The following is a 26,276-nucleotide window of genomic DNA, read 5'->3' as shown; positions in this document are numbered from 1 at the left end:
TAGGTGCGACCCAGCGTAGAAAAATGTGACGTGTAAATCACTGCTGCTGGATGCACTCTGCTGCAATTTCAAAAATCAGGTTGGCTCCAAAAAGTACAGCAGTGGCTGCAATAAGTGCAGATCAGTGCATCCCTGCAGTAATTGCTTACTGCTGGTTCACACAACACATTCATTTACATCATGCCCAAGGGTGGTCCACCTTAGGGAGCAGATGGAGAAAACAAGCAACCCATGTGCATATATAAATTGGCTTCTCTGAAATAACACCAACCTGGCACATTCGTATTCTTGTGTAAGTCCATTTCAGAGCTAATGTCACCGACTGAGAAGCAATTATATTTTATTTTATGTTATGCAATGGCTACCTAATCTGGGGAGTGTAGGATTTTCCAATTCTGTACTTCTACTGCAGGTATTTTCAGCAGGCACATCTATGTACACCAAACCAGCCTTGGAAAAGGAGGGTATGGGAAGGACCATCTCACTACATCATTAATAGTATACAGGCACCAGGTGAAGATGTTTCTCTTTCAGAGAGTTTTAAAGCACTTGCTAATTGAATACTGCTGCCACTGCTTTTAGTGAGTCTTCTGCTTTAACTGGGGCTTTTTTTGTCACTGGGTTCATTTGGTTATAGTGATTTTGCTTTTTATTATGCACGACAGAAGCTTTCCCCAACCTTGAAATGTTGCTTGTATGGCCAATGGACAAAGGTGATGGGAACTGTAATCTTATGAACATTTGGACGGCACCAGGTTGGGAAGGCTGCATTCAAGTTTTACAGTTTTAGTGGACCCAGAGTTCAACAGGCATGCTCTCTTCCCTTTCTGTAAGCCTCAAGATTGAATGGAAATTGCTGGCTGTGATCTGATAAACCCTTTGGGTCTCATGCAAAGGTATGGGATACTATTTTATTTTTCCAAGTTGTAGCTCCTCACATGGTGTCCCAAACTCCCATATTTTGGGGAGAATGTGTTAGGCGGCATGGGAAGGATGCCATCAGAAAGAGAGGCTCAGACGTCCATCTGCGTGGCCCTCCATGTTCAGAGGCACCAAGCCATGAATAGCAGGTGGAGAGATGAAGAACAGTGGAAGGCTCTTGATGTTACATCCTGTTCATAAGCTTCCTGGAGGAATATGGTTAGCCCCTAATGGAGAGAGAAAGATGGAGGAGGTGGACCTTCGATCTGATCCAGCATGGATTCTCTTATCTTTGTATGCTCTCTGGAAAGGAAGCATTACATGGTTTCTTGCACAATAGGTGAAAACAGACCATGGGTTGCATGTATCCAGTTGTGCGCTCTCCTCACAGAAGGTTTTCAAATCCAGCAGAAGCTTCCTTAAATGAGAGGAGGGCAGGCTATTTTTGATGCTTCTCCCTATTCTCTAAAACCCCACTTCTGCTCCAGCAGGTTGAGAGACCTTTTAGAGCAGTACAATAGGTGACATAACAGGGGCAGCAGGACACAGTGGAAACATCATCTCTGCTGGAGCAAAGAGACTTCCATGAGTGAAAGGAAACTACAGTGGTACCTTGGGTTACAGACACTTCAGGTTACAGACACCAGGTTACAGACTCTGCTAACCCAGAAATAGTACCTCGGGTTAAGAACTTTGCTTCAGGATGAGAACAGAAATTGCACGGTGGCAGCGTGGCGGCAGCAGGAGGCCCCATTAGCTAAAGTGGTACCTCAGGTTAAGAACAGTTTCAGGTTAAGAATGGACCTCTGGAACGAATTAAGTTCTTAACCTGAGGTACCACTGTACTGGATACAATACAATCCATTAAGGAAAAAGCTCACAGCAGGTCTGTCAACTGGGACTTCATGGCTGAGGGGCAATTTTTGAGCTCAACTCTTTCTTGTCCTAGTCCAGCGTTCTAAACTGCTACACCACATCTAGCTCAACTGATTTTAAAAAACCACAAGAAACTTTGCAAAAGTGCAAAACTGGAAGGCTTCTTCATGATAATGTGAGGATCAAGCCAACTGTGCATAGCTTCCAAAACTTCAAGAACCAGTTTTTTTCAGAGTTGGGCTGGGCTATAAGCAGTGAACAGGCTTCCATAGCTAAAAAATGTTCTGCTGTTTTTAGCCTTTAGAACTGCTATAATTCTTCAGAAAAACCTAGCACAACATTTATTGGCAAAACTAGTTCATTAAAATTTTGGTAATTAACTGGTTTGCCATTGTTAATGGTAAGTATGGAGAAAACAGAATAATACATCTACGCATTCTTCTGCCAGTTTATTCATTCTTATCTGTTCAATTTCTAAATCATTAACAGAAGAATGCATGGAAGTGTGCAGTTATAAGTACATATATGATTCAGATTATTATTTATAGCATCTGAACATGCTAAAAGGATTTTCTTCAGTCAAATTTATCCTCAGTTTCAAGCTTTTACCACAATAAACATCAGATTATGTTTATGTTGGCCATAAACCTGTCAGTCCTCAATAAACAGATATACTCCGGTGAATCGAGCTCTGCTGTCAAAAGGACTGTCAAAATGTACACCAACTCTTAAATTAAACCCTGCTAGCACAGAGAGATTCAGTTGCAAAAGTCTTATTTGAGACAACCCAACAAAAAGCTCACCCTAGTAGATAAGGACGGATATTATATCACAGGCAAAGATTGGAAAGTTCCAGAGGAATTTCACAAAGGATCTGATCTGCTTCTCCTTAACGGAAAGCTAATGTGACCTTTAATACTCTGTTAGACGGAGCCTGACTCTAGCAAGTCTCAATTAAATTTTATGTTTTGTGGCTCCCGTTTGCTTGTAATACATGAACAAAGTTCAATGGATGACTCCTACTTTGAAGATTTTAATTCCCTATTGGGACAATTTATTTCCACCTAGACAGCTCCTGAGAGATTGTGTCTTTGTACTGCCCAGCATATGCTGAGGATGGAAAGATCCTTAGAAGACACTGGGAAATGTGTCACCTAAGTTCTCCATGCTTATTTCATTTTCCAGTTATTGAAGCTTCTAGAAACTTTATTTATTTCTAGCATTTCTGTCATTCCTTTCTATCACAGATAATCCAGGCAGGTAACAATAATACAGTCATACCGAGGGATGAATACGCTTCAGCTTAAATATTTTTGGGTTGGGCTCCACGGCAACCTGGAAGTAACAAAGTGCGTTACTTCCAGGTTTCTCTGCTCGCACATGCGCAGACGCTCAAAATGACATCATGTGCATGTGCAGAAGCGGCGAAACGCGACCCACGCACGCGCAGACGTGCAGTTGTGTCTTACGTTCGCTTCAGGATGAGAACGGGGCTCCGGAACGGATCCCGTTCGCATCCAGAGGTACCACTGTACAGCAGAACAGGAATAGGGAACCTTTGCCCTTTGCTGAACTATAACTCTCACCAGCCCTAGAAAGCATGGTCAACAGCAAGGGGTGATGGAATTTGTAGTTCAGCTACATGTTGTCAGAGACTGTGCTGAGGAAGGCTGCACTGAGGAAGAATGGCTGGAGCCTCCCCAGTGGTGGAGCTTCATGCTCCAGCGGGGAGTGGGATGGAAAGCAGGCAGGGGCATGGCTGGTGCGAGTCCTGAGGGGCATGGTACGCCACCCACAGGGGCGTGGCACATGCCCTGGGGCCATGGTGCACCGCCTGCGGGGTGTGGTGCCCAGCACGCGGGGGGGGGAGCCATGATGGCACCCTGCTGGCATAATGCCACCGGGGGCGGTATGCTCCCCTAGCACCCCTCTTCCTCCGCTAGTGAGCCTCCCCCTCCCCCTGCTCCTGATCCGGATCCTGAAACTTCCCAGAAGCAGGAGGATAGTATACTGTAGATTTCGAACAGTGGTTTGCAGAGGGACATAGTTCAGAAGGCAGAAGCTGGGAAATACTGGATGGGGAACAGCTAGGAGAAGAAGCACTAGGAGAGAGAGAGTTAACAGATTCACTCTCTCTGGAAAGCATTCATGTGCTCAGCCCAAGGTCAAGAAGAGCTGATAAGGTGGCAGCACAGAAAGTACAGTGGTTACGTGCTCAGGTCAAAAGACACGGGAGTGACACGGGTGACTAGGGAGGAAGTGGATGGGACTCTTAATTGGGAGCACCATCATTCCTAGGAAATGGATTCTTTTTCTCTTTCTGTGATCATTAAAGTTTCTAACTGGTAAGATGACTCCTTTTCCTTTGTTCTGCTTATCTACTGCCAAATGGGAGAGGAAGCCAATTCCCTGAAGTCTGACACATGTAGAGGATGAATGGTTCCCTACACCTGCAATAGAACATCAAATGGTTTAAAAATAAAAGCCATGAGCACAATCCAATATTGCAATTGGGACTTCTGTTTGCTATTCCAGAAGCTCCCAGTCCTCCAGATCAGATTTTAAGAGTGGGGGGGGGGGGGGAGAAAGGAAGGCAAGATCATGTTGTGCAAGTGGAAGGCCATTCTATTCACTATGGGCAGCACTGGATACAAACCATTCCATTCATTCTTATCCAGGATCCAAAGGGGTGCACACACAACTTCCACATATACACCCAAGCATTCCCACCCCCAATGCAAACCCTTCAGAACTCTTTAAAACTCCACTGAACTAATCACAAAAAATGTGACCTTATCACAATTTTTGTGATTACGGGTGAGGGGCAGACAAAGGAAAGCCCAGGGGAAACCTCATGAATGCAAAATGCAGTATTTAATAATCTGCAGCTCTTACACCTAATCTGTCACTGCCTTGGAAATTTGGGGGAGCTGAAAGTACTAGTGGGATGGGGTATAATTTTCTGCAAAGCTAAACTGGTGGCGGGAGAGTGCATAGGATTGCCAGACCACAATCGGAGGTGCTTCCAGACTGTGGTTATTTTTGGATGGCATTCAATCACACACTTGCCAACTCAGATTGTGCAATTATTATAGTTGGTTGGGAGGTCTTCAACAACAAATCTACTTCCCTCCCCAGAAATGGACTTTTCGTGATATGGCAAGCGTTGTGAAAATGCACTGGAAAGTGTGAGATAGCACTTGCTTTGATGCGATGCCATCTAACCTCTTCACAATCATACCATATTGAATGCTAATTAAACTGTCTAATCTCCCTGCAAACAAATCAGGTTGAGTACTCAATAAACAGATCGTCCAGAAGCACTCTTGTAGCACATCAACACAACCTGTACTGAAAGGTGGGGTAGCCATTGCTTCTACCATTCCACTCTTCCCTCCAAACCCTTTGTCCCCTTTCTCAATGTTGTTGTTTATTCGTTTAGGCGTGTCCGACTCTTCGTGACCCCATGGACTAGAACACACCAGGCACTCCTGTCTTCTACTGCCTCCCGCAGTTTGGTCAAACTCATGCTGGTAGCTTCGAGAATACTGTCCAACCATCTCGTACTCTCTCGTCCCCTTCTCCTTCTCCTCTCTCATAGATGCTGAACAAAACAAGAGTCCTGCTTCTTCCAGTAGGTAGGAATGGGATTTTTGTATGAATAGATCATAGGAGAAGCAAGGTGAGAGAAGCCCTAGCTGGGCTCCACCAACAATTGCTGCTCCACAGTGTTGACAGTCTCATGGATGGTTCCAACTGCCTGTCCTGACCATCAGAAAGTATGTGTTTTTTCTCTCTCTTTCCAGCCGTGTGAAATCTAACATACTCTCCTATAAGAAAAATGCTGATGCCAGATGTAACCTTGTTTCGGAAAACTTTAAAAGTGACAATGCCTAGAAAAAATGGCAATCTCAGAGCTGATTAGGATACCTTTTTGATTCCAGCACAGAGATACCAAAGACAAAAAACACACACAGTATGTTGTCAGCATAAATGAATGTGCATGCACTCAAATTTACATTTTTCTTAGCAACGTGCTGTTCCCTTTTCTTCAGAGATAAGTTTAAGGATACATCCCCAAATGTGCAAGTTGTAGTGCTTTCTCATCCAGGAAAGAATGTGGTGGCTGTTACTGCGGGAGGTTCTGTGTGCATGCATGTGTATGCTCTGCTTGAATCGTCCAGCTGTGCATGAGACTGTTGGCATGGTAAAACATGACTTATGGGTCAGATATGCACCCCCAAATTTCTTAATCCTGCTTATTAACCTCCAGTTTCTGAACAGACACAGGTGGTTCTCTCTCCCCCCCTCCAAAGAAATTGTGAAAATAATAGTATATTTCCTCTAAAGATCTGTGGGCTTCAACTACTCTGCGAATAGGTTTTTAGCTGTTTCTTGGCTAAAGGAAGGAAAACGATTGCTAATTTAAAAAATCTGGCAGCATTTACAATTATTTTGGAAACAAAAGTTAATGAAATTAGGCAAATGAAATGATTAACATTAAAAGAGCAAGAGAGAAAGCGCATGCCACAGAATTCCCCCCCCCCCTATTATATTTTGTTAGCTCTAGGAACACATGCTGCATTTGACCAAATGTGATGTGCTATATCCTAATGATATTTTTGGCCACAGCAGAGGAGAGCATGGGATGGGAAGGAGACAAGGAGTGTTGTCCTAGAAAATATAGCTCAGTCAGTAGAGCACGAGCCTCTTAATCTCAGGGTCATAGGTTCGAGCCCCACATTGGGCAAAATATTTCTGCATTATGGGGGTTGGACTAGATGACCCTCGGGGTCCCTTCCAACTTCACAATTCTGTGATTCTATGATTTCAAAATGCCATAGGCTCACTAGAATTAGAGCCTTTGAAATAGGGTGATGTGGAAATCAAAAAAGCATAAAATAAATCTGGTCTTTTTCTTTAAAAAAAACCATGAAAGCAAAAAGAAAGAAAAAAGCCAAATGAGTTCTGAAATCTCAAAGGGCTTCAAATAATGATAGTTTATATTTTATTTATGCACACGGCTTCATTTTTATGAGACAGGTCAGATGGGAAGCACTGTCAACATGGTATTTATCAGCTAGAGGAGGAGAAAAAACTGCAGCTGCATGTTCCTGGCATCTGATCAAGGCTTGATGACCACATATTTCAACATACCTTTCAATTATGAACATGGCAGAAAGACCATTTGCTACACAAAAAGAAAATCCTGCAGCTCAGAGCCACAGCTTATTAAGTTTGCTTGATTACTGAAGCTGGCAATTTCTACAATTGCCACAACAGGGTGACAAAATCAGTCCAAGATACATATGACTTAATGGTTATTTACAAATAATAATAATAATAATAATAATAATAATAATAATATCAGCCCAGAGCATAGGGACCCCAGCTGGCCTTCCAAATCCTATACATTTCCCCTGATATTGGTTTTTAACTGTTAACTAAGTACTGCCAAGAAGAGCTTGACCATATAATCTTATGGCTGATTTTATAGAAAGGGACTCAAACTTCTAGTCCAATCTTGCAGTTGTTAGTGTCTTTCTTTAATCCTTTCCTGTCCAATGTGGTTTAAAAACAAATGTGCATAATTAACATATGTAAATGATTAATGGTTGTTTCCACTCTCTTCAGAAAAGGGCTATCTTCATGCTTAACTCCATAATCAGTTATTCTGAGCCATTAAGATGGCTTCCTTCTCCAAAGCAATCATAGACCTCAAATATAAAATCCAGGAAAGCAAGAATATTAATTCCTGCACTATCTACTCATATGGCCAGACCAAGGAATTGGGGATCATTTCCTGTGGCCACATCTCGACATACCTGCATGCACTGATGATCCTTCTGAACCAGTTGCTTGGCAGGAATTGCACCCTGAGGAAGCTTCCTTCTTTGTAGGTCTACTTTACAAATGCTCGTAGGCAAAAATTCACTTATCCGAACACAAGGAATCGGTATCCAAACCTTGCTATAAGGTAAAAGGTAAAGGGACCCCTGACCATTAGGTCCAGTCGTGAGGTTGCAGTGCTCATCTCACTTAATTGGCCAAGGGAGCCGGCGTACAGCTTCCGGGTCATGTGGCCAGCATGACTAAGCCACTTCTGGCGAATCAGAGCAGCGCACGGAAACACCGTTTACCTTCCCACTGGAGCGGTACCTATTTATCTACTTGCACTTTGACGTGCTTTTGAACTGCTAGGTTGGCAGGAGCAGGGACCAAGCAACGGGAGCTCACCCCGTCACAGGGATTCGAACCGCCGACCTTCTGATCAGCAAGTCCTGGGCTCTGTGGTTTAACCCACAGCGCTACCCGCGTCCCTTAAACCTTGCTATACGCAGCGCAAATTCAGATATTCCAACAGAGGGCGTTTAATTGATCTGCCTGTGGTTGAAGGTAGCACAACTATGAACCTTCTCTGCTGGACTTCTGAGCTCTGTCACCCTCCTGGGTAATTTTCAATTCTATGATCCCATTAATTAGGAACCTCTCAAAGAGACAAACCCTATGTTTAATGGTTCCTTTTACGCTATTTCAACACAACTTGTGAATGTTTATTCAACTAAAATGCTTTTATTTTTAACAACTGCTGCTTCACTTCGCTTTCTTTTCTCCTGCAAAGCAGGTGCACGCCTTGTTAATATAGCTGGTGCACGCCACATCCATGACCTTTTTGTGCCTCCGTCAAGCCACCTGGAAAAACTGGGTAATGTTTTTGCATTTTAAGTGTCTGGTTAATTAGCATCCACATGCAGTAAAGTTTGGCTAAAAGGGGCTAATGTCAAAGGAAACCTATCTGCCAGTGGGGTTGGGGAAGGAAAGTCCTGTAGAGACTGGTCATGAGAGTTCTCGTTCTTTGTAGTGGTCAGAGTTTCCTGGCCTAACTGCATTTTTCTAAGAAACAAAAATGTTGATCTTTCTCTTAACTGGCTTAGAGTTGCTTTTACTTTACATTTTGTACTTGGGCACAGATAGCCAAATAAAATATCATATGCATAATAAGTCAGTTTTGAAGTGCACACCTGTGTAGAAAAGACTACTTTCTCCCTTTAAAACATGCACAAAGGTCACATGGGAAAGGATTGGAAGTACTTTAAAACAAACTATTTTTAGAGGGGTTTTTTGGCTACATTTTAAATTTAAAAAAATAACACAATCCCTCTTACGTGGCATGCAGTTTAGAACAACAGAGTATATAAATTAATAAATAAACATCAAGGAAAGAAGTTAAAGAAGCAATTGCTGCAAATATACATTTTTCTAAGCATCCGTGTACATTAGTGAAAAAGTAACTTAAGATGTTGCCCCAAATGTTTTCCTGGGAAGCTGAAACAGTCTTTAGTACTGGGATGGGAAATCTGTGGTCCTCCAGGTGTTGTTGGACTACAACTTCCATCATCCCTAACTACTTGGGGCTGATGGGAACTGGATTCCAACAACATCTAGAGGGCCACAGACTTCTTTAGGGGGGGAAATGCTAAACCACAGAATAAAAGTTTGTTTCATATCATAAAATTTATTCTTTGTTCATTCAGTGATTAAGAAACTTCCGTGTACTTCGAATGATGCTGCCACTAACCTGTGTTCTGTTTATTTCTTGGCCTATCTTATCTAATTGTTCAAATAACTGTCAACATTTCAAGAGGAAGTTGTTTTGAAGTGAGCCAATGTTACATTTTGCAACTGAAACTGAAAAAAAGCAAAGATCAGGATTTTACACTGACTACTATAGACTTGATGCTCTATTAACATTTTTATACCTGATTAACGTAGTCAAAGGCAAGCCCACACAATTATTTCCTCTTTCTAAAACCTATGCTAAATAGATGTGAGAGTAAAAACATTATTTTAATTTATTAAAGCAAGGGATTATAGAGTACCACTGAACACAAACCAACAGTTCTAGGAACCAAGCCAGTGATGTTTTCAAGCCTTGGGAGAAGGAAGCCATGGAAACTCAGAGTTTGCCTAACCCAGGGGTTGGCAACCTGCGGCTCCAGAGCCGCATGTGGCTCTTTTACACCTTTGCCGCGGCTCCGGGGCGCCTCTTCCCTCATGGTGCAGGGAGCGAGGAAGAAGAGGAGGAGGGCGGGGGCAGGAAGGCGCGCCAGGGCGCAGCAGCGGTTCTCCCCTCAGGTAGACGCGGCTGCCACTGCCACTGCCGGCCACACGCAGGTGTGTCCACACGCAGGCGCGCTCCTTTTCGCCGTCCGCAGCCCGCCTGCCCTCAGGCCCCGCGCGCCGCGTGACGTCGAGAGCTGCCCACCCAGGCCACGCTCTCCTCAGCCCCGCGCGCGAGGCACCTGAGGCGAGGGAGAGAGAGCGGGCGCGCTCTCGAGGGAAATGGCGGGGCGGGGTTTTTGTGTGTGTGTGTGTGTGTGTGAGGGGTGGCGGTGGTGCTTCGGGATCCTTTTCCGTGCCTTGCTTCTGAGTGGACGCGGAGTTGAGGGAGAGCACCTGAGGTGAACCACAAAATGGGCCCGCCCTCCTTGTCAGGGAGGAAGGGGTGAATTACGTCAGTGAAGTACGTCAGTGACGAGGAGGGGGTCCAGAGGTAGCCAGCAGGAGAGGCGGGGGAGCACGAGAGCAATTGCAGGGGGGGGGGGGGCTGTTAGGCACCAAAATCCTGCATGCGGGATTTCCCCCGTTCTCTCGTGCCTATGCAATTCCTGCCCTTCTCTCTTCCCCCTCGAGATTTGCTGCAGAGACAAGCAAATGAAGAAGAAAGGGAAGAGTATTAGCTGACATGTCCCCGGATCCCATGGAAAGCACCACAGATTCCTTTGCTTACCAGCTCTTTTTATTTTAAGTTGACTTCAAACCTGTAATTGGGCAGGTGTATGTATGTATACATACACACACATAAATATTCATATCTCTTCCCTCTCACCTTCCTTTCACCCAGTTTCTCTGGCACTGGTTTATAAATGCTGCTATGTAGAAATGATGAGAAAGTTGCACCAGCAGGAGGAATGGATATGTGCTGTTAGTAAAAAGAGAGGGAGTTGAACTGCGGGGAGGGACAGACACTTTTCTATGTATTAATTTGTATAATGCCCTCTATGTACATGGTGCTTTGCAAAAAATGGATATGAGAGGTACCATACCCCTCTTTGCTATCTGAAATAGACTCAGGGAAAAGAGAGAGAATGGGGGAAGGGGAAGAAGTTTTTTTTTTCCTTCGGAAACGGGTCCAAGTGGCTCTTTTTGTCTTAAAGGTTGCAGACCCCTGGCCTAACCAAATTCTACCCTAGAAACTTCATAATCCAAACTCTGGAAGAAGAAAAGACTATGACAGAGTCTAGTGGCCAACTCCATTAACTATGAACCTGCAAATGTGGTTCATAGTGGAACTTTACTGCCCTATATCTCTTTTACTGCTGTAGCTTATGGTGAGATTTTTTGAGACGAAAATCCTCTCAGGTGCCTCAGTTGTTTAAAGCAAATGCTGTTATAAAATGTTCAGATAAGACAAGCAAATATGGCAGCCAAACATAAAATAAACTGAGGCTTATTTAAATTGTCATCACAAGTTCCCTAAAGAAGAAGGTTTAAACCAATTTCCTAAATGCTCCCAATAAGGTTTCCAAACAGGTTTCCCTATAGCAGAAATTCCACATGCTGAAGCCATCCTGCTCCTCACAACCTCATAACCGACTCAATTCAAATTTCATGTTGGATTTTATGGTGGCGGTATTAACAAAAATAAACAGCCTCATGATGAGAACACAGCTTGCAGCTAGTAAGGTGTAGCCTTAACTTGAATTGTTCGAAAAGCAGCGCTTATATTACAGCTCACAATGTCTCTTAAAGTCACCTTCTTTAGCAAGCATTTGAAAGAAAGCACACAAGGGCTGCCCTCTTTCCCTCGACTGAGAGCACCAAGATTTGAAAAAGAAAACAAAATTCTTCATGCTTTCTTCTTGTCAACACTACGACCTGCCTGTGGCTGAGTCTCAGATGCCTAATCAGCTCTCACTCAGCCTAACACCAGTACAAAAGTTTTCACTTATTGTTTGGCAGCGGCTAAGCTCACCAAAGGGCCTGCAATGAGTAAGAAAGTGCTCACCAGAAAAAGCCGATGTCTGCTGCGTTAAAAGAGTAAGTGTTACATTCACTAATCTTTGGTGTTGACAGAGAAAAGTCTAGGAGCAGATGCTTTTCAAAAGGTTATTGTCCTCTTATTCCATACTAAGATTTAGCAAGTTATTTTTATATTGTTTTAAGAGACTGCCTGTTATTACCAATGTGAAAAATAGCTTGCCCGAAGTCATTTTTCAAGCCAACAAATCATGGTGGTAAGAGGAATATTTCATGCCCTGGAGATATGTTTGAAAATGATAGAGGTTATGAAACAATCTTATAAATATCTCTGAAACAAGGTTGCAATGTGGTGCACATTCAGGCCCTGATTGGTGTGTGACGTGGCCTACTGTACCTGTGCAAGTGTTCATCACAATAATGTCATGTCCAAATGCCGATATGAACGTATATATGACTAGGAGCGGCCACCAAGACCATATAACAACGGTCCTGAAAGACCTACATTGGCTCCCACCGATATGTTTCTGAGCACAATTCAAACTGTTGGTGCTGACCTTTAAAACATTAAATGGCCTTGGCCCAGTGTACCTGAAGGAGTGTCTCTATCCCCATCATTCAACCTGGACACTGAGGTCCAGCTCCGAGGGCGTTCTGACGGTTCCATTGCTGCGAGAAATTATGTTACAGGGAACCAGGCAGAGGGCCTTCTCAGTAGTGGCACCCGCCCTGTGGAACGCCCTCCCACCAGATGTCAAGGAAATAAACAACTATCTGATTTTTATAAGACATCTGAAAACAACCCTGTTTAGAGAAATTTTTAATGTTTGATGTTCTTTTGTGTTTTTAATATTCTGTTGGGAGCTGCCCAGAGTGGCTAGGGAAACCCAGCCAGATGGGTGGGGTATTATTATTATTATTATTATTATTATTATTATCATCACATTAGAATGCCAGCAATAACAAACACAGGAAGCTGCCTTATACCAAGTCACACCATTGGTCCATCTAGCTCAATATTGTCTACCCTGCCTGGAAGTGTCTCTCAAGGGTTCCAGACATGAAACACTTCTAGCCCGAGAACCTGAGATCCTCTGTTTGCAAAGCAGTTGCTCTGCCACTGACCTATGTGGGCATGCCAATGATGTACAAATGCTACTTGTGTAAAAATAACACAAATAGAAAGTGCATTCATATGTTACAGGACATGCATGGAACATTTACACAGGTAAGTACTTTTCCTGTGGTCCATATCCCATATAAATTGGGTCTCAGTGTGACAAACTACCGGTACTTATTTCTTTAGGAGCTGGTCAGACAACTGCAGTAGCAACCCCTCACAAACACACACTTTCTTGTTAAGCCTATAAACACTACAAGCAGGTTCAGATGAAACAGGAAACTCTAGTTTTCCAGTACAATATCCCAGAACAAGAAGCAGAATTCTGCGCACCCCATACTCTCTTCAATTTACATGCAAGCAAGGTGGAAATGGAAAGCTTTCCACCTTTAAATGGACCAGTGTTGCCCATCATATCAGAACCTTGGGAACTGTGGTTTGTTTAATCCCCAGTTGTTCCCACAAGCCACTGTTTGAAGTAACCACTGTTCACTGAGGTTGGATGTCACGTGGCTCATTTAAATTTGAAAGAAGAAGCTTTCTTTCTTTTACTTGAGGGCATGAAAGGGGAGGAGAGGGAATTGCAATGCGTGAAAGTCTAAGCTACAGTATTCTCAATAAATGGCTACTTAAACACCCACAGTGAAGAAGAGTCCACCAGCATCCTAGATCATTGGTTCCATTGTGAAACTGATCCTTCTTGCTAAAGGTTTTGTCTAATGATACATAGAATCATAGAATCATAGAGTTGGAAGAGACCACAAGGGCCATCGAGTCCAACCCCCTGCCAAGCAGGAAACACCATCAGAGCACTCCTGACATATGGTTGTCAAGCCTCTGCTTAAAGACCTCCAAAGAAGGAGACTCCACCACACTCCTTGGCAGCAAATTCCACTGTCAAACAGCTCTTACTGTCAGGAAGTTCTTCCTAATGTTTAGGTGGAATCTTCTTTCTTGTAGTTTGGATCCATTGCTCCGTGTCCGCTTCTCTGGAGCAGCAGAAAACAACCTTTCTCCCTCCTCTATGTGACATCCTTTGATATATTTGAACATGGCTATCATATCACCCCTTAACCTCCTCTTCTCCAGGCTAAACATGCCCAGCTCCCTTAGCCGTTCCTCATAAGGCATCGTTTCCAGGCCTTTGACCATTTTGGTTGCCCTCCTCTGGACACGTTCCAGTTTGTCAGTGTCCTTCTTGAACTGTGGTGCCCAGAACTGGACACAGTACTCCAGGTGAGGTCTGACCAGGGCAGAATACAGTGGCACTATTACTTCCCTTGATCTAGATGCTATACTCCTATTGATGCAGCCCAGAATTGCATTGGCTTTTTTAGCTGCCGCGTCACACTGTTGGCTCATGTCAAGTTTGTGGTCAACCAAGACTCCTAGATCCTTTTCACATGTACTGCTCTCAAGCCAGGTGTCACCCATCTTGTATTTGTGCCTCTCATTTTTTTTGCCCAAGTGCAATACTTTACATTTCTCCCTGTTAAAATTCATCTTGTTTGTTTTGGCCCAGTTCTCTAATCTGTCAAGGTCATTTTGAAGTGTGATCCTGTCCTCTGGGGTGTTAGCCACCCCTCCCAGTTTGGTGTCATCTGCAAATTTGATCAGGATGCCCTTGAGTCCATCATCCAAGTCGTTGATAAAGATGTTGAATAAGACCGGGCCCAAGACAGAACCCTGTGGCACCCCACTAGTCACTCTTCTCCAGGATGAAGAGGAACCACTGATGAGCACCCTTTGGGTTCGGTCAGTCAGCCAGTTACAAATCCACTGAGTGGTAGCATAGTCAAGACCGCATGTTACCAGCTTCTTTACAAGAATATCATGGGGCACCTTGTCAAATGCCTTGCTGAAATCAAGGTTGGCTACATCCACTGCATTCCCTTCATCTACCAGGCTTGTAATTCTGTCAAAAAACGAGATCAAGTTAGTCTGACATGACTTATTTTTCAGAAATCCATGCTGACTATTGGTGATCACAGCATTCCTTTCTAGGTGCTCACAGACTGTTTGCTTAATGATCTGCTCCAGAATCTTCCCTGGTATTGATGTCAGACTGACTGGGCGGTAATTATTTGGGTCCTCTCTTTCCCCCTTTTTGAAAATAGGGACAACATTTGCCCTCCTCCAGTCTGCCGGGACTTCGCCTGTTCTCCAGGAATTCTCAAAGATGACTGCCAGTGGTTCTGAGATCACATCTGCCAGTTCTTTTAATACTCTTGGATGCAGTTCATCTGGCCCTGGAGACTTGAATACATCTAAACTAGCCAAGTATTCTTGTACTATCTCCTTAGTTATTCTGGGCTGTGTTTCCTCTGCTGAATCATTTGCTCCAAATTCTTCAGGTCGGGCATTGTTTTCTTTATCGGAGAAGACTGAGGCAAAGAAGGCATTGAGGAGTTCAGCCCTTTCTGTGTCCCCTGTTTGCATTTCACCATCTTCTCCTCTGAGTGACCCCACTGTTTCTTTGTTCTTCCTTTTGCTACGAACATACCCATAAAAGCCTTCTTTGTTGCTTTTAACCTCTCTAGCAAGCCTGAGTTCATTCTGTGCTTTAGCTTTTCTGACTTTGTGTCTACACGTGCTGGCTATTTGTTTGAATTCCTCTTTGGTGGTTTCCCCCCTTTTCCATTTTTTGTACACATCCTTTTTTAATCTTAACTCAGTTAAAAGTTCTTTAGATAGCCACCCTGGCTTCTTTAGGCACCTTCCATGTTTCCGTCTCATTGGTATTGCCTGACGTTGTGCTTTAACTATCTCCCTCTTAACAAACTCCCAGCCATCATGAACTCCCTTTCCTTTTAGTATTACTGTCCATGGGATCTCACCCAGCACTTCCCTAAGTTTTATGAAGTCGGCTTTCTTAAAGTCAAGAAATTGAGTCCTAGTATGCTTGGCTGCTCCTTTCCGCTGTATAGTAAACTTCAGAAGAGCATGATCACTAATGATCCTTCCACTTCTACCCCACTAACCAGGTCATCAACATTGGTTAGGACCAGATCTAAAATGGCTGTTCCTCTTGTTGCTTCTCCCACTTTCTGGACAATGAAGTTGTCTGCAAGGCCAGTGAGGAATCTGTTTGACCTTATGCTCTTGGCTGAGTTTGACATCCAACAAATATCCGGATAATTGAATACCATGGTGCTTTTCCCAGTCTCAGGAAATAATGTTTTGATAGTCCAAAGGATGTGCTGCTAATCGCCTGGAAGCAGTCACTATTGCTCCTGGACATGAAGGAAAATGGCTCGGAACCAAGTCTAAATGTTAGGGAACATCTTTTAAAGGGACAGGTTATTTGTTTATCTTTAAGCAGACCTAATATAAATGAATTAAGGAAAACATGTCTTCTATGTAAAGTAAATGAAACAAAATTTAGCATTATCTTTCTTGCACTAAAACTAAAAAAAAAAGTTTTTATGTTTCCTACCTACCATACACCAGCTTTCCCATTGTGTCAGCATTACCTCATGCACCTGTACTGCATAAAACTTGCCATTCAATAACAGTTAATGAAATAAGATCAGTTTCGTAGTTACATAGGAAATATTCTAAACACTTCAACCCCAGTCACATAAAAACTTAGACACATGCTAAATTTGACATTCCAGGACTTACATACTCAGCTGGTGAAGAAAAACACTAATTGACACAAAAGGGCCTAGTATTGTTTTTCCAGCATGCTGCAAATTCACAGATCACCCAACATTGACAAGAGGTTCTACCAATTGGTGGTTTTGCCTTAGCAGAAAACACTTCAGCTTGGTCGAGTCAGGGCACCTGATCTTCCTAGATCCCCAAACACTCTTAAGCCCACTTCCTCCCCCAAAAGCTGCCTCTAAGGAAGATGATGTTCTTAAAATATTGTTTTATGTATTTTGTAGTTTGTTTGTCACAGCACTGAATGGAAGATGGCAGAACCCCCAAGCTCAGTGGAGAGCTGGCTTCGAGCACGAGGCCTGTAGGCAGACCAACTCTGCATTACAAAAATGTCTGCAAACATGACATGAAGGCTGGCAACATTAACCCCGCTGTGTGGGAATCCCTTGCAGACGACCGCAATGCCTGGAGACAGGTCGTATATCCACAGCAGTGATCAGAGGAGGAATGACTACTGGAAGAAGCTCGGAAAGAAGAAATACCATGTGGCAGCAAAACCAGACACCTTCGGCTCCCTTCTTGGTCTCTACAGCCACAGCTGACACTGTAACCCTCTGATGGTTTGACTTTACCCTCGAAGGTGTACTCTTCCATTGTCTTTGTTATTTATTGTTTAGATGTATATTTTGTTTATATTGATCATAATTTTGATATTATCCGTTACTCTGAGTTTCCTTTCAAAGGTTACAAATATTACATGAAACGAAGCAATGATATTAAAATAAGTTATTGTTTTAAAAACTTTTTTCAAGTAGATCATAAATAAAACAATTGTGTTTGTCCTTACCCTTCTGTCCGGAATATGGTCCTAAAGCTGTCTCCCAGGCTCTTGTATCTGGTTGGATCAGTGTTTCCTCTTTGAATTTGGAACCTATAAAAAGTAGTCCATGATAGGACAAAAGCAATAGAAGGGTTTAAAAAGACAAATTTGACTTCAAAGATTCCACCCATACTCTTCTTCAACATTCTCATATGTAACTATTTTTTATTTACACCAGCTTTTAAACTGGCAGAGTTTTCTGAAATAACCATTATTCCCATTGTGCAGAACGGAGGAACTGTGAAACCATTCATGTTTCTTGTCACTCTGATCACATGATATTCCTCTTTAAATCCCCACATGGGCTTCCTGTCCAGTCTTGGATCCAACACAAACCAATTGTCCTTACCTTCAAAGCCCCCCATAATCTTGTAGCACCCCATATCTTCCCTACTGTTATCTATTGACAAACTGATAAATCTCTGTGTCTGTCACTCTTCCAACTCCACTACTCTCAGCCATCTAAAGGTCTTCTGCTCCCTCAGATGATTCTGCTTTTCATTCTTTGCTGTCCTATAACACTTGAAAATGCCTCACAGAACATCTATATGCTTTCTTCAAATTGCTTTAAAAGACCCACCTTTTCTATGAAGCCTTTGGCATAACCTCCTAGTTCCCATGCCCTACTGAGAGTCTAATCAACTCTGGTAATGCCTCTCACTTGTCGGATGGAGGACCGAGAGTGGTGTGTGTGTGTTTAGAAATTAGCCTATGGGGAGCGGGTGGTGCTGCGGTCTAAACCATTGAGCCTCTTGGGCTTGCTGATCGGAAGGTTGGTGGTTCGAATCAGCACGACGGGGTGAGCTTCCGGTGCTCTGTCCCACTTTCTGCCAATGTAACAGTTTGAAAGCACGCCACTGCAAGTAGATAAATAGGTACCACTCCGGCGGGAAGGTAAACGGTGTTTCTGTGCACTTTGGTTTCCGTCACGGTGTTCTGTTGCGCCAGAAGCGGTTTATGTTGGGAAAAAGCACCAAGGCATTCCAGATGGCTGGAGTGCAAAACAGTGCAGATGTACTGTTGGGGAAAAGGTGGAGCCTATTCTCTGTACTGAGCACCGGATGTTAGCTCAGAGTGTCATATGACCTGTGCTGGAAGTACAGGGGAGGAGTTGTGACTCTTCTGATGGAGACTGAAGAGTGCAGACGCATTTCTATGTACTGTTGAGTGACAGGAATAAAACATGTAGAAAGGACTCCTGTCTGTCTCATTTCTCCTCCCTGGGAGAATGCAGGGAGGGAGAGAGAAGCAGAGAAGCAGAGGGTGTGTTCTTCTCACGACAAATGAGAAGAATCGCCGGGTTTATGACCTAGCCTGCCGGGAGACGCAGCGGAGAGGTCATCAAGTATCTCGCTCAATTGCCTCGGGGGAGGCCAGGTACCTCTGCCTGTGAGCTGAAGATACTAACATATGGCAGCCTTCGGATGGTTGCGATTCATCGGACATCTGCATGAGAGGCTGGTGGATTGTCCTCCTCTGCTCCAAGGAGGGAGAAAAGTGTCTGAGAAAAGCCAGAGGCTCAACAGACAGCTGGTGGAAAGAAGAGGTGTTTTCCAGAGCAACAAAGTTCAAGGTATGCTGCTGCATTTCGGGCTAAAAGTGTGAACGCAGATTGATTGATTCTCTGGTTCACGGGGGAGCTGCGTCTTAGAAAAATACAGCTCCGGGAGAAGAGGCCTGCATTCCACAAATTCTTGTGGTTAAGATAAGATGTCCTATTGAAATGCATTGTTGCTAAGTAACGGAAAGTTGGAAAGTTACTGGCAAAGGGGCTGGACTGTGAGTGTAAGCCTGGGAAAGCGAAACAAAACCAGAGAGTGTTTTGGCTACAAGTTCACGTGCCCTTGGAAGGGACTTTTCATAGCAGCCAGAGTTTAGCTGCCAGGTGCAAAAGACCGTAAACAACTTGCAGTTTGCTGCGTGAGAAAAGAAAAAAACAACCGTTGGATTTTACAGTTTGTTTGACAGTGTGAGCTGGAGGCTTGGCTTCAAGATGGATGCCAAGAAAGGGGGAGGTTTGCCTTACCCACCTCCCTTAACCAATGACAATTATTCATCTTGGTCTGTAAAGATGAAGGCCCTGCTGCAGAATCAGAGGCTTTTTGATGTAATTGAAAACCCCATCCCTGCAGCACCAACCGGAGGTTGGGAATCACGGAACGTGAGGGCCAGGACTGCTATAATTCTGTGTGTCTCAGATGATCAGTTGGTGCATGTTCAGCATTTAGAAAATGCGAAAGAGGTTTGGGACACGCTGCGTACAACGCATCAGAGAGATGCTGGTTCTTCAGCGTTGCTGTATTTTGAGAAATTGACCAATCTGAGACTTGCGCCTGATGGAGATGTTCAAGCGCACCTGACAGAAATGAAGTTTCTGCGTCAACAGATGGTGGAACGCAATTTCCGTCTTCAGGAGGAAGTGTTTTGCTTCATGATGATAAACAGCCTTAGCCGCACCTACAAGGTTGTTGCCAGTCAGCTTGGTTCCCTACCGGCCGCGCAGCTGACCGCGGAGAGAGTTTGTGCTGTGGTCCTGAATGAACACGACAGACTTGCTGCACTGGAAGAAAAAGACAGGGGGAGGGAAGAACAGAGTTCAAATCTCCCCACTGATGATGCTACTGGGAAGCATGGAGTAGCATTGAGTGCTGTCCGATGCTACAATTGTGGACAGCCTGGGCATCTACAGCGAAACTGTAAGAAGCCGCGCCAGTCAAGAAGAGCAAAGAGCAGCTCTACGAAGCCTGAGGCGTCAGGCAAAAGCCGTACCAAGTGCCAGGTGAAACCTGCAAAGGCTATGATGGCGAAAGGAACCACGCCAGATGTTGGGAACGCATTCATAATCGACACGGGCTGTACAAAACATTTGTGCCCGCACAGAGGACTATTTTCGACGTTGAGGAAGCAAAGCTTCACTGTGAAACAGCCCAACGGTCAGGAGTTGGAAGCGACTGGAATTGGGACTGTGTATCTTGAGAGTCTGAACTTGACTATAAGTGATGTTTACCTGGTTCCAGAACTGAGATTTAATCTGCTGAGTGTGTCGCAGATTGCAAAGAAAGGACTGAAACTGTCCTATGATGCTAAAAGCTGCAAGATCTACAAAGATGGAGAACTGTTTCTTACTGCCAAAGAGAAAGATGGACTGTATTTGTTGACTTTTGATCAAAGTGATTACATGAAATGTAATTCTTCTGTTTCTAACGAAATCTCTCTTGCAGGTGTGACCAGTGTGAGCACCAGAAAGCTGACCAAGAAGGTCGACAGAGCATTTCAGCGGGTGTATGCTGATGTGATTGGTCCTCTAGAACCATCTAGAGGCAGTGCAAAGTATTACCTTTTGTGTGTGGATTGTTTCACTAATTATTCTTGGGTTTATATGATGGAGAAACCGCAAGAAACTTTAGAAAAGTTTCAGGAGTTTTGTGACAAGGTTAAAAATATGCATGATGCTAACATTGATTGTCTTTTCACAGATCACAAGCAAGTTTTTCTGTTACAGAAGTTTCAGAAGTTCCTGGATGGAAAAGGGATAGACCACAAAGTTGCAGTTTCGCAAGAAGCGTGGAACAGGGGGGTCTGTGTAAGAGTGAACAAAGAATTGCAAAAGGGGATGAATGCGCAATTGCTGAGTTCACATTTGCCACATGAATATTGGGCCGAATCGCTAGCGTCCTATCTTCATGTGTGGTTGAGAAAAGTCTCAAAAGAGTTGGGATGTTCTCCTTCTGAGAAGCTGTTCAATAGAAAACCTTCTGTTGCCTATTTTAAGGTTTTCGGGTCTCATGTGAGAACAGAAGCTCCAGGTGGAGTAAAGAATGCCAGAGGCATTTTTGTGGGTTATGAAAAAGGTCTCTACAGAGTAATTTTGTCTGAATCTGGTCAGGTGATTCTCACAAAGTTCCTAGAGAGTGCTCCAAAGCAAGAGCGGATAGTACAGACATTTCCCACAGGAAACGATTCAGATGATGATGATGATTTTTCTGATGTCACAGATTACAGTGGTACTGATGATGATGACAGTGAGAGCTCAGAGAGTTCAGTTGTAACAGTCATTGAGAGAAAATCTCACACAATGGATAGACCTTCACAGATGAAGGAAGAACCACTGATTGCTACTGGTTCTCAACAGAGTCCAAAGGTTGAACCAGTGAGCACAGAGGATCAGAACCTCATACGCAGGTCTGAGAGAGTTACAAAGGGTGTACCACCAAAGAGGTACTCAAAAGAGTTTGCTAACGTAGCTGTTACATGTGTTGCTATTGTTAACAACTCAAAGCAGGTTGAAGCAGTGTCTAAGTCAAAGACAAAGACACAACAGAGGGTAGCTAGCCAAGGTAATGCAGAAGCACTCATTCCTTGGAAGCCAGACAACCAGAGAGGTACACTGGTGAAACCAGTGGTGGGGAGTTCCAAGGGTGGAACTGAAACAACAGGGGACTGTTATATGTATAACAACTGTTTGTTCTCTTCTCTGGATCATGTTTTGCCAATTGATGCTTTTGGGGGAGGATGTTGGGAAAAAGCACCAAGGCAAAAGCCAGCTCCAGATGGCTGGAATGCAAAACAGTGCAGATGTACTGTTGGGGAAAAGGTGGAGCCTATTCTCTGTACTGAGCACCGGATGTTAGCTCAGAGTGTCATATGACCTGTGCTGGAAGTACAGGGGAGGAGTTGTGACTCTTCTGATGGAGACTGAAGGGTGCAGACGCATTTCTATGTACTGTTGAGTGACAGGAATAAAACATGTAGAAAGGACTCCTGTCTGTCTCATTTCTCCACCCTGGGAGAATGCAGGGAGGGAGAGAGAAGCAGAGAAGCAGAGGGTGTGTTCTTCTCACGACAAATGAGAAGAATCGCCGGGTTTATGACCTAGCCTGCCGGGAGACGCAGCGGAGAGGTCATCAAGTATCTCGCTCAATTGCCTCGGGGGAGGCCAGGTACCTCTGCCTGTGAGCTGAAGATACTAACAGTTTAGTCATGCTGGCCACATGACCCGGAAAGCTGTCTATGGACAAACGCTGGCTCCCTCAGCCTGAAGCGAGATGAGCGCCACAATCCCATAGTAGCCTTTGTCTGGACTTAACCGTCCAGGGGTCCTTTACCTTTACCCTTTACCTTAGAAATTAGCCTACTCTACAAAGGTTAAATTTATGTTTCTTGCTCTGCCCAATTTTGCCTCTGGCCCCACTAATCAGTGGATTGTGGACCACAGAAGGTTGCTCTATGAGACCCTTGGACTGAAACAGGCCCCCCACACTCCCCATGGTGATGTGTACTTTACTTCCTTCAACATTTGGAAAGCCAGCCCTGTTGCATTTGGGATCCCTCCTGTGCTTTCTGCTGAGTGGCGCCCTGGGCCTCTGCCCCCAAGTCCTACGCTGAAGGCACCACTGTACTCACTTCATATAACTGTCAGCTGCTGGTAGTGCGTGAGGCGGGAAATATACAGCTTGATGAGTTTTCCCAAGTTTAAGCTGCTACTCAACTCGATGAACATGGGATTTGCTTCAATTCTACCACATTAAGGTTCATTGATCTCCATTATTTTTACCCATGTGTAGATTACATTTATCTCCATAGCATAATCTAAAGTACACACCAATCTGCACACAGAGACTATCCTGTTCTCTTCTGTGTTAGGGAAAGGTCTGCAAGCAGGGCTGCTGTATTTTACTTGACGCTTCTAGAGTGTGAGAAGATAACATAACAATTCCACAAGGAATTTGCAAAAGACTGGAACATTTTAAGGAACTCTTTCTCAACATCTGCAATGAAAACTGATTTTTAATAGTGTTTATTTTATTCTTTAATCTTAGGTAGTTTTTTTCAAAGAAAAAATTAATGGCCACGAATGAGGAATCATTAGGTAATTAAAAGTACCATACAGTACATTTCAACAGGTGAGATTTGCAGTGCAAACCTCTGCAAGTCTACTCAGAAGAAAGCCCCACAGAACTCAATGGGACTTACTTCAAGGTAAATATGTATAGAACAGGAGCCCCACTGAAAGTAATGGGCCTTAAAGGTACATAATTTGGGCTGGATGGTGTCTACTGTTTCCAAAGTAGTTTTTTAATGCGACCATTTTCCAAGCTCCGAGAGAGAAATTTCCTGATGATGTAATGAAAATACATTGGGCAATTATGAAAGGAAGTCCACACCTCTTTTGAGTGCACTTATGTTGGGGCCTTTCTATAGTCCCAATAAAAGTATTTCTGGCACATTGGAAATGGTTGTCTGGGGTAACTTCTTTTATTAGCCCAAAAAACAACTGTTGCCAAGTTGGCAGAGCAGCAAGCACTCTTCAACAGCTTTACACTCCAGTAAGAACCGGCGCATAACTTTTCTTTTTTCAAAGAGCCCTTGGGAAGGTAAATCTCACATCTTCCAGTGGCATTAGATAAAGTTCAATAAATAACAGAATGCCAAATAATTGGTGCAGTTTTAAATTGGGTGACAGAAAAACACACCTGGCAGGAATCTCTACCATGTAGTATTAAAATATGTATGTATTAATTTGTCAATTTAATAATAGTTTATGTCATTAAAAGGAATGCGCATTGCATCGTGTATAGATGAAGCTTTTTTGAAAGCTTAATTATCTTACAAAAGAAAGCAGGCGAGCAGTTCACTGCTTAAATCTCCGGATGATGCAAACGTTCTTTAAAATTTATCCAAAAGAAGTTGCAGAACAAAAAAAAGCAGAAATCTAGATAACTTGGTTGAGATGCCCAGCAAAAAGCAGAAATCTAGATAACTTGGTTGAGATGCCCAGCATAGATGTGTGAAAAGAGGTTGACTCTGGCTGTCAACACAAACTATTTACAGGTGTTCAGTACAGTGGTACTTAATTCATTCCGGAGGTCTGTTCTTAACCTGAAACTGTTCTTAACCTGAAGCACCACTTTAGCTAATGAGGCCTCCCGCTGCTGCCACTGCACAATTTCTGTTCTCATCCGGAAGCAAAGTTCTTAACATGAGGTACTATTTCCGGGTTAGCAGAGTCAGTAACTTGAAGTGTATGTAACCTGAGGTACCACTGTATTCATGTACTGTTCAGTATTAGGGGCACAACAAGCTTTAACTCAAGCCCTGTGCGTTCTTGAATGTCTGTAGAAGACAAACCACATGCATGTGAGGAGGGCCTTCTGCAAATTTTTAAATGAATGCACATAGGCCAGGATGCAGCTTGTATCTTATGTACATAGGATGGAGCAAAAATACTCCAGACACGTCCTTTTGAATGTTATAGACAGGTCCTACATGCATGCACTCTTTTGGAGCCTCAACAGACTTTCAGATAAATGTGCCTAGAACGAGTGGAGCTTGCTGCCATCCCACCACACATAGTATCCATGGAAACCAAATGTCTGAAAAGGATTGTAGTTGCTCTCAAATATCCCTCAGGAGCCTTGTCTACACACAAACAATTAAATGGATAGCTCAGTTGATAGAGCATGAGACTCTTAATCTCAGGGTCATGGGGTTCAGCCTCATGTTGGGCAAAAAAGTTCCTGCATTGCAGGATAAAGGATTAGATGACCCTCATGGTTGCTTCCAGCTCTATGAGTCTGTGATTTCACACTGCAGGTGGGAGATACCTTTTTTATGTTTTCATTTGCTAAAATCTTCCTGCATGTATAGTAGTAGTAGCAGTAATTTATACCCTGTCACTTTGGGCAGCTCCCAACAGAATATTAAAAACACGATAAAACATCAAACATTAAAAACTTCCCTATACAGGGCTGCCTTCAGATGTCATCTAAAAGTGAGGTAATTGTTTATTTCCTTGAAATCTGATGGAAGGGTGTTCCACAGGGTGGGCGCCACTACTGAGAAGGCCCTCTGCCTGGTTCCTGAAGGAACTGCCAGAAGGCCCTCAGAGCTAATTCAGGGTCCAGACTGAACGATGGGGGTGGGGATGCTCATTCAGGTAAACAGGGCCAAGGCCGTTTAGGGCTTTAAAGGTCAGCACCAACGCTTTGAATTGTGCACGGAAATGTATTGGGTGCCAGTGTAGGTCTTTCAAGACTGGGGTTATATGGTCTCGGCGGCCGCTCCCAGTCACCAGTCTAGCTGCCACATTCTGGATTAGTTGTAGTTTCCAGGTCACCTTCAAAAGTAGCCCCATGTAAAGCGCATTGCAGTAGCCTAAGCAGGAGATAACCAGATCATGCACTACTCTGGCAAGACAGTCTGTAGGCAGGTAGGGTCTCAGTCAGCGTACCAGATGGAGCTGGTAGACAGCTGCCCTGGACACAGAATTGACCTGCACCTCCATGGACAGCTGTGAGTCCAAAATGACTCCAAGGCTGCGCACCTTAAGGGGCACAGTTACCCCATTCAGGACCAGGGAGTCCCCCACACCTATCCACCACTACCCCAAAACACACAGGGGTTCTAACTCTCTATGTTCTAGCACATCCTGTTCTTTTATACTGCAATGCTTTTTAGTGTAGGAAGCATTCATAAATATGAGTCCACACCTGAAGTCTGAAATGGTAACATATATTCTACCACCTCTGGACTCTCCTACCTCATCTTGGTGTAGACTAGGTTTAGTCTACACTGAGATGAAGCAGAAGGAGAGATGGCAAGATTAAAATAAGAGTTTTATTGTGCAGGGAAGGCTAGTAATTGTGGCTAGGATATAGAAAGGGCTTTTTCTCTGGTAGTCGCAGTGATGTTATCCTTCTTTGTTATCACACATCTTCATCAAAAGTGGCTCTTTCCATGAAGAATTCTATTGCAAATAATGTAGTTCAAGAGTCTACTCGTCCTAATAGTCATAACTGCACAGCAAAATAATTAATAAGAGCACAGCAAAGT

General features: G+C 43.8%; 1 protein-coding gene and 1 long non-coding RNA gene across 4 annotated transcripts in view; one reads left to right on the top strand and one right to left on the bottom strand.

Moving 5' to 3' along the window:
- SLC25A21 (solute carrier family 25 member 21) overlaps positions 1–26,276 on the bottom strand; it is a 222,351-nt gene that overhangs the window by 74,524 nt on the left and 121,551 nt on the right. For all 3 annotated transcript variants that reach the window (XM_080979240.1, XM_080979239.1, XM_080979241.1), the window contains one exon: positions 17,412–17,495. In XM_080979240.1, coding sequence (XP_080835366.1) covers positions 17,412–17,495 — 84 coding nt within the window. The remainder of the gene's footprint in view (positions 1–17,411; positions 17,496–26,276) is intronic.
- On the top strand, positions 7,687–17,218 carry LOC308462574. The gene is made up of 4 exons (XR_013979217.1): positions 7,687–7,774; positions 8,420–8,503; positions 11,592–11,898; positions 16,849–17,218. It is a non-coding gene; the product is annotated as an uncharacterized lncRNA (long non-coding RNA).

The sequence above is a fragment of the Podarcis pityusensis genome (genome assembly GCF_964106645.2).
Source record: "Podarcis pityusensis genome assembly, chromosome: 1".
NCBI classification, from domain to species: Eukaryota; Metazoa; Chordata; class Lepidosauria; order Squamata; family Lacertidae; genus Podarcis; species Podarcis pityusensis.
The sequence above is the reverse complement of the archived record's forward strand: the minus strand, read 5'-3'. Positions and strand labels throughout refer to the sequence as shown.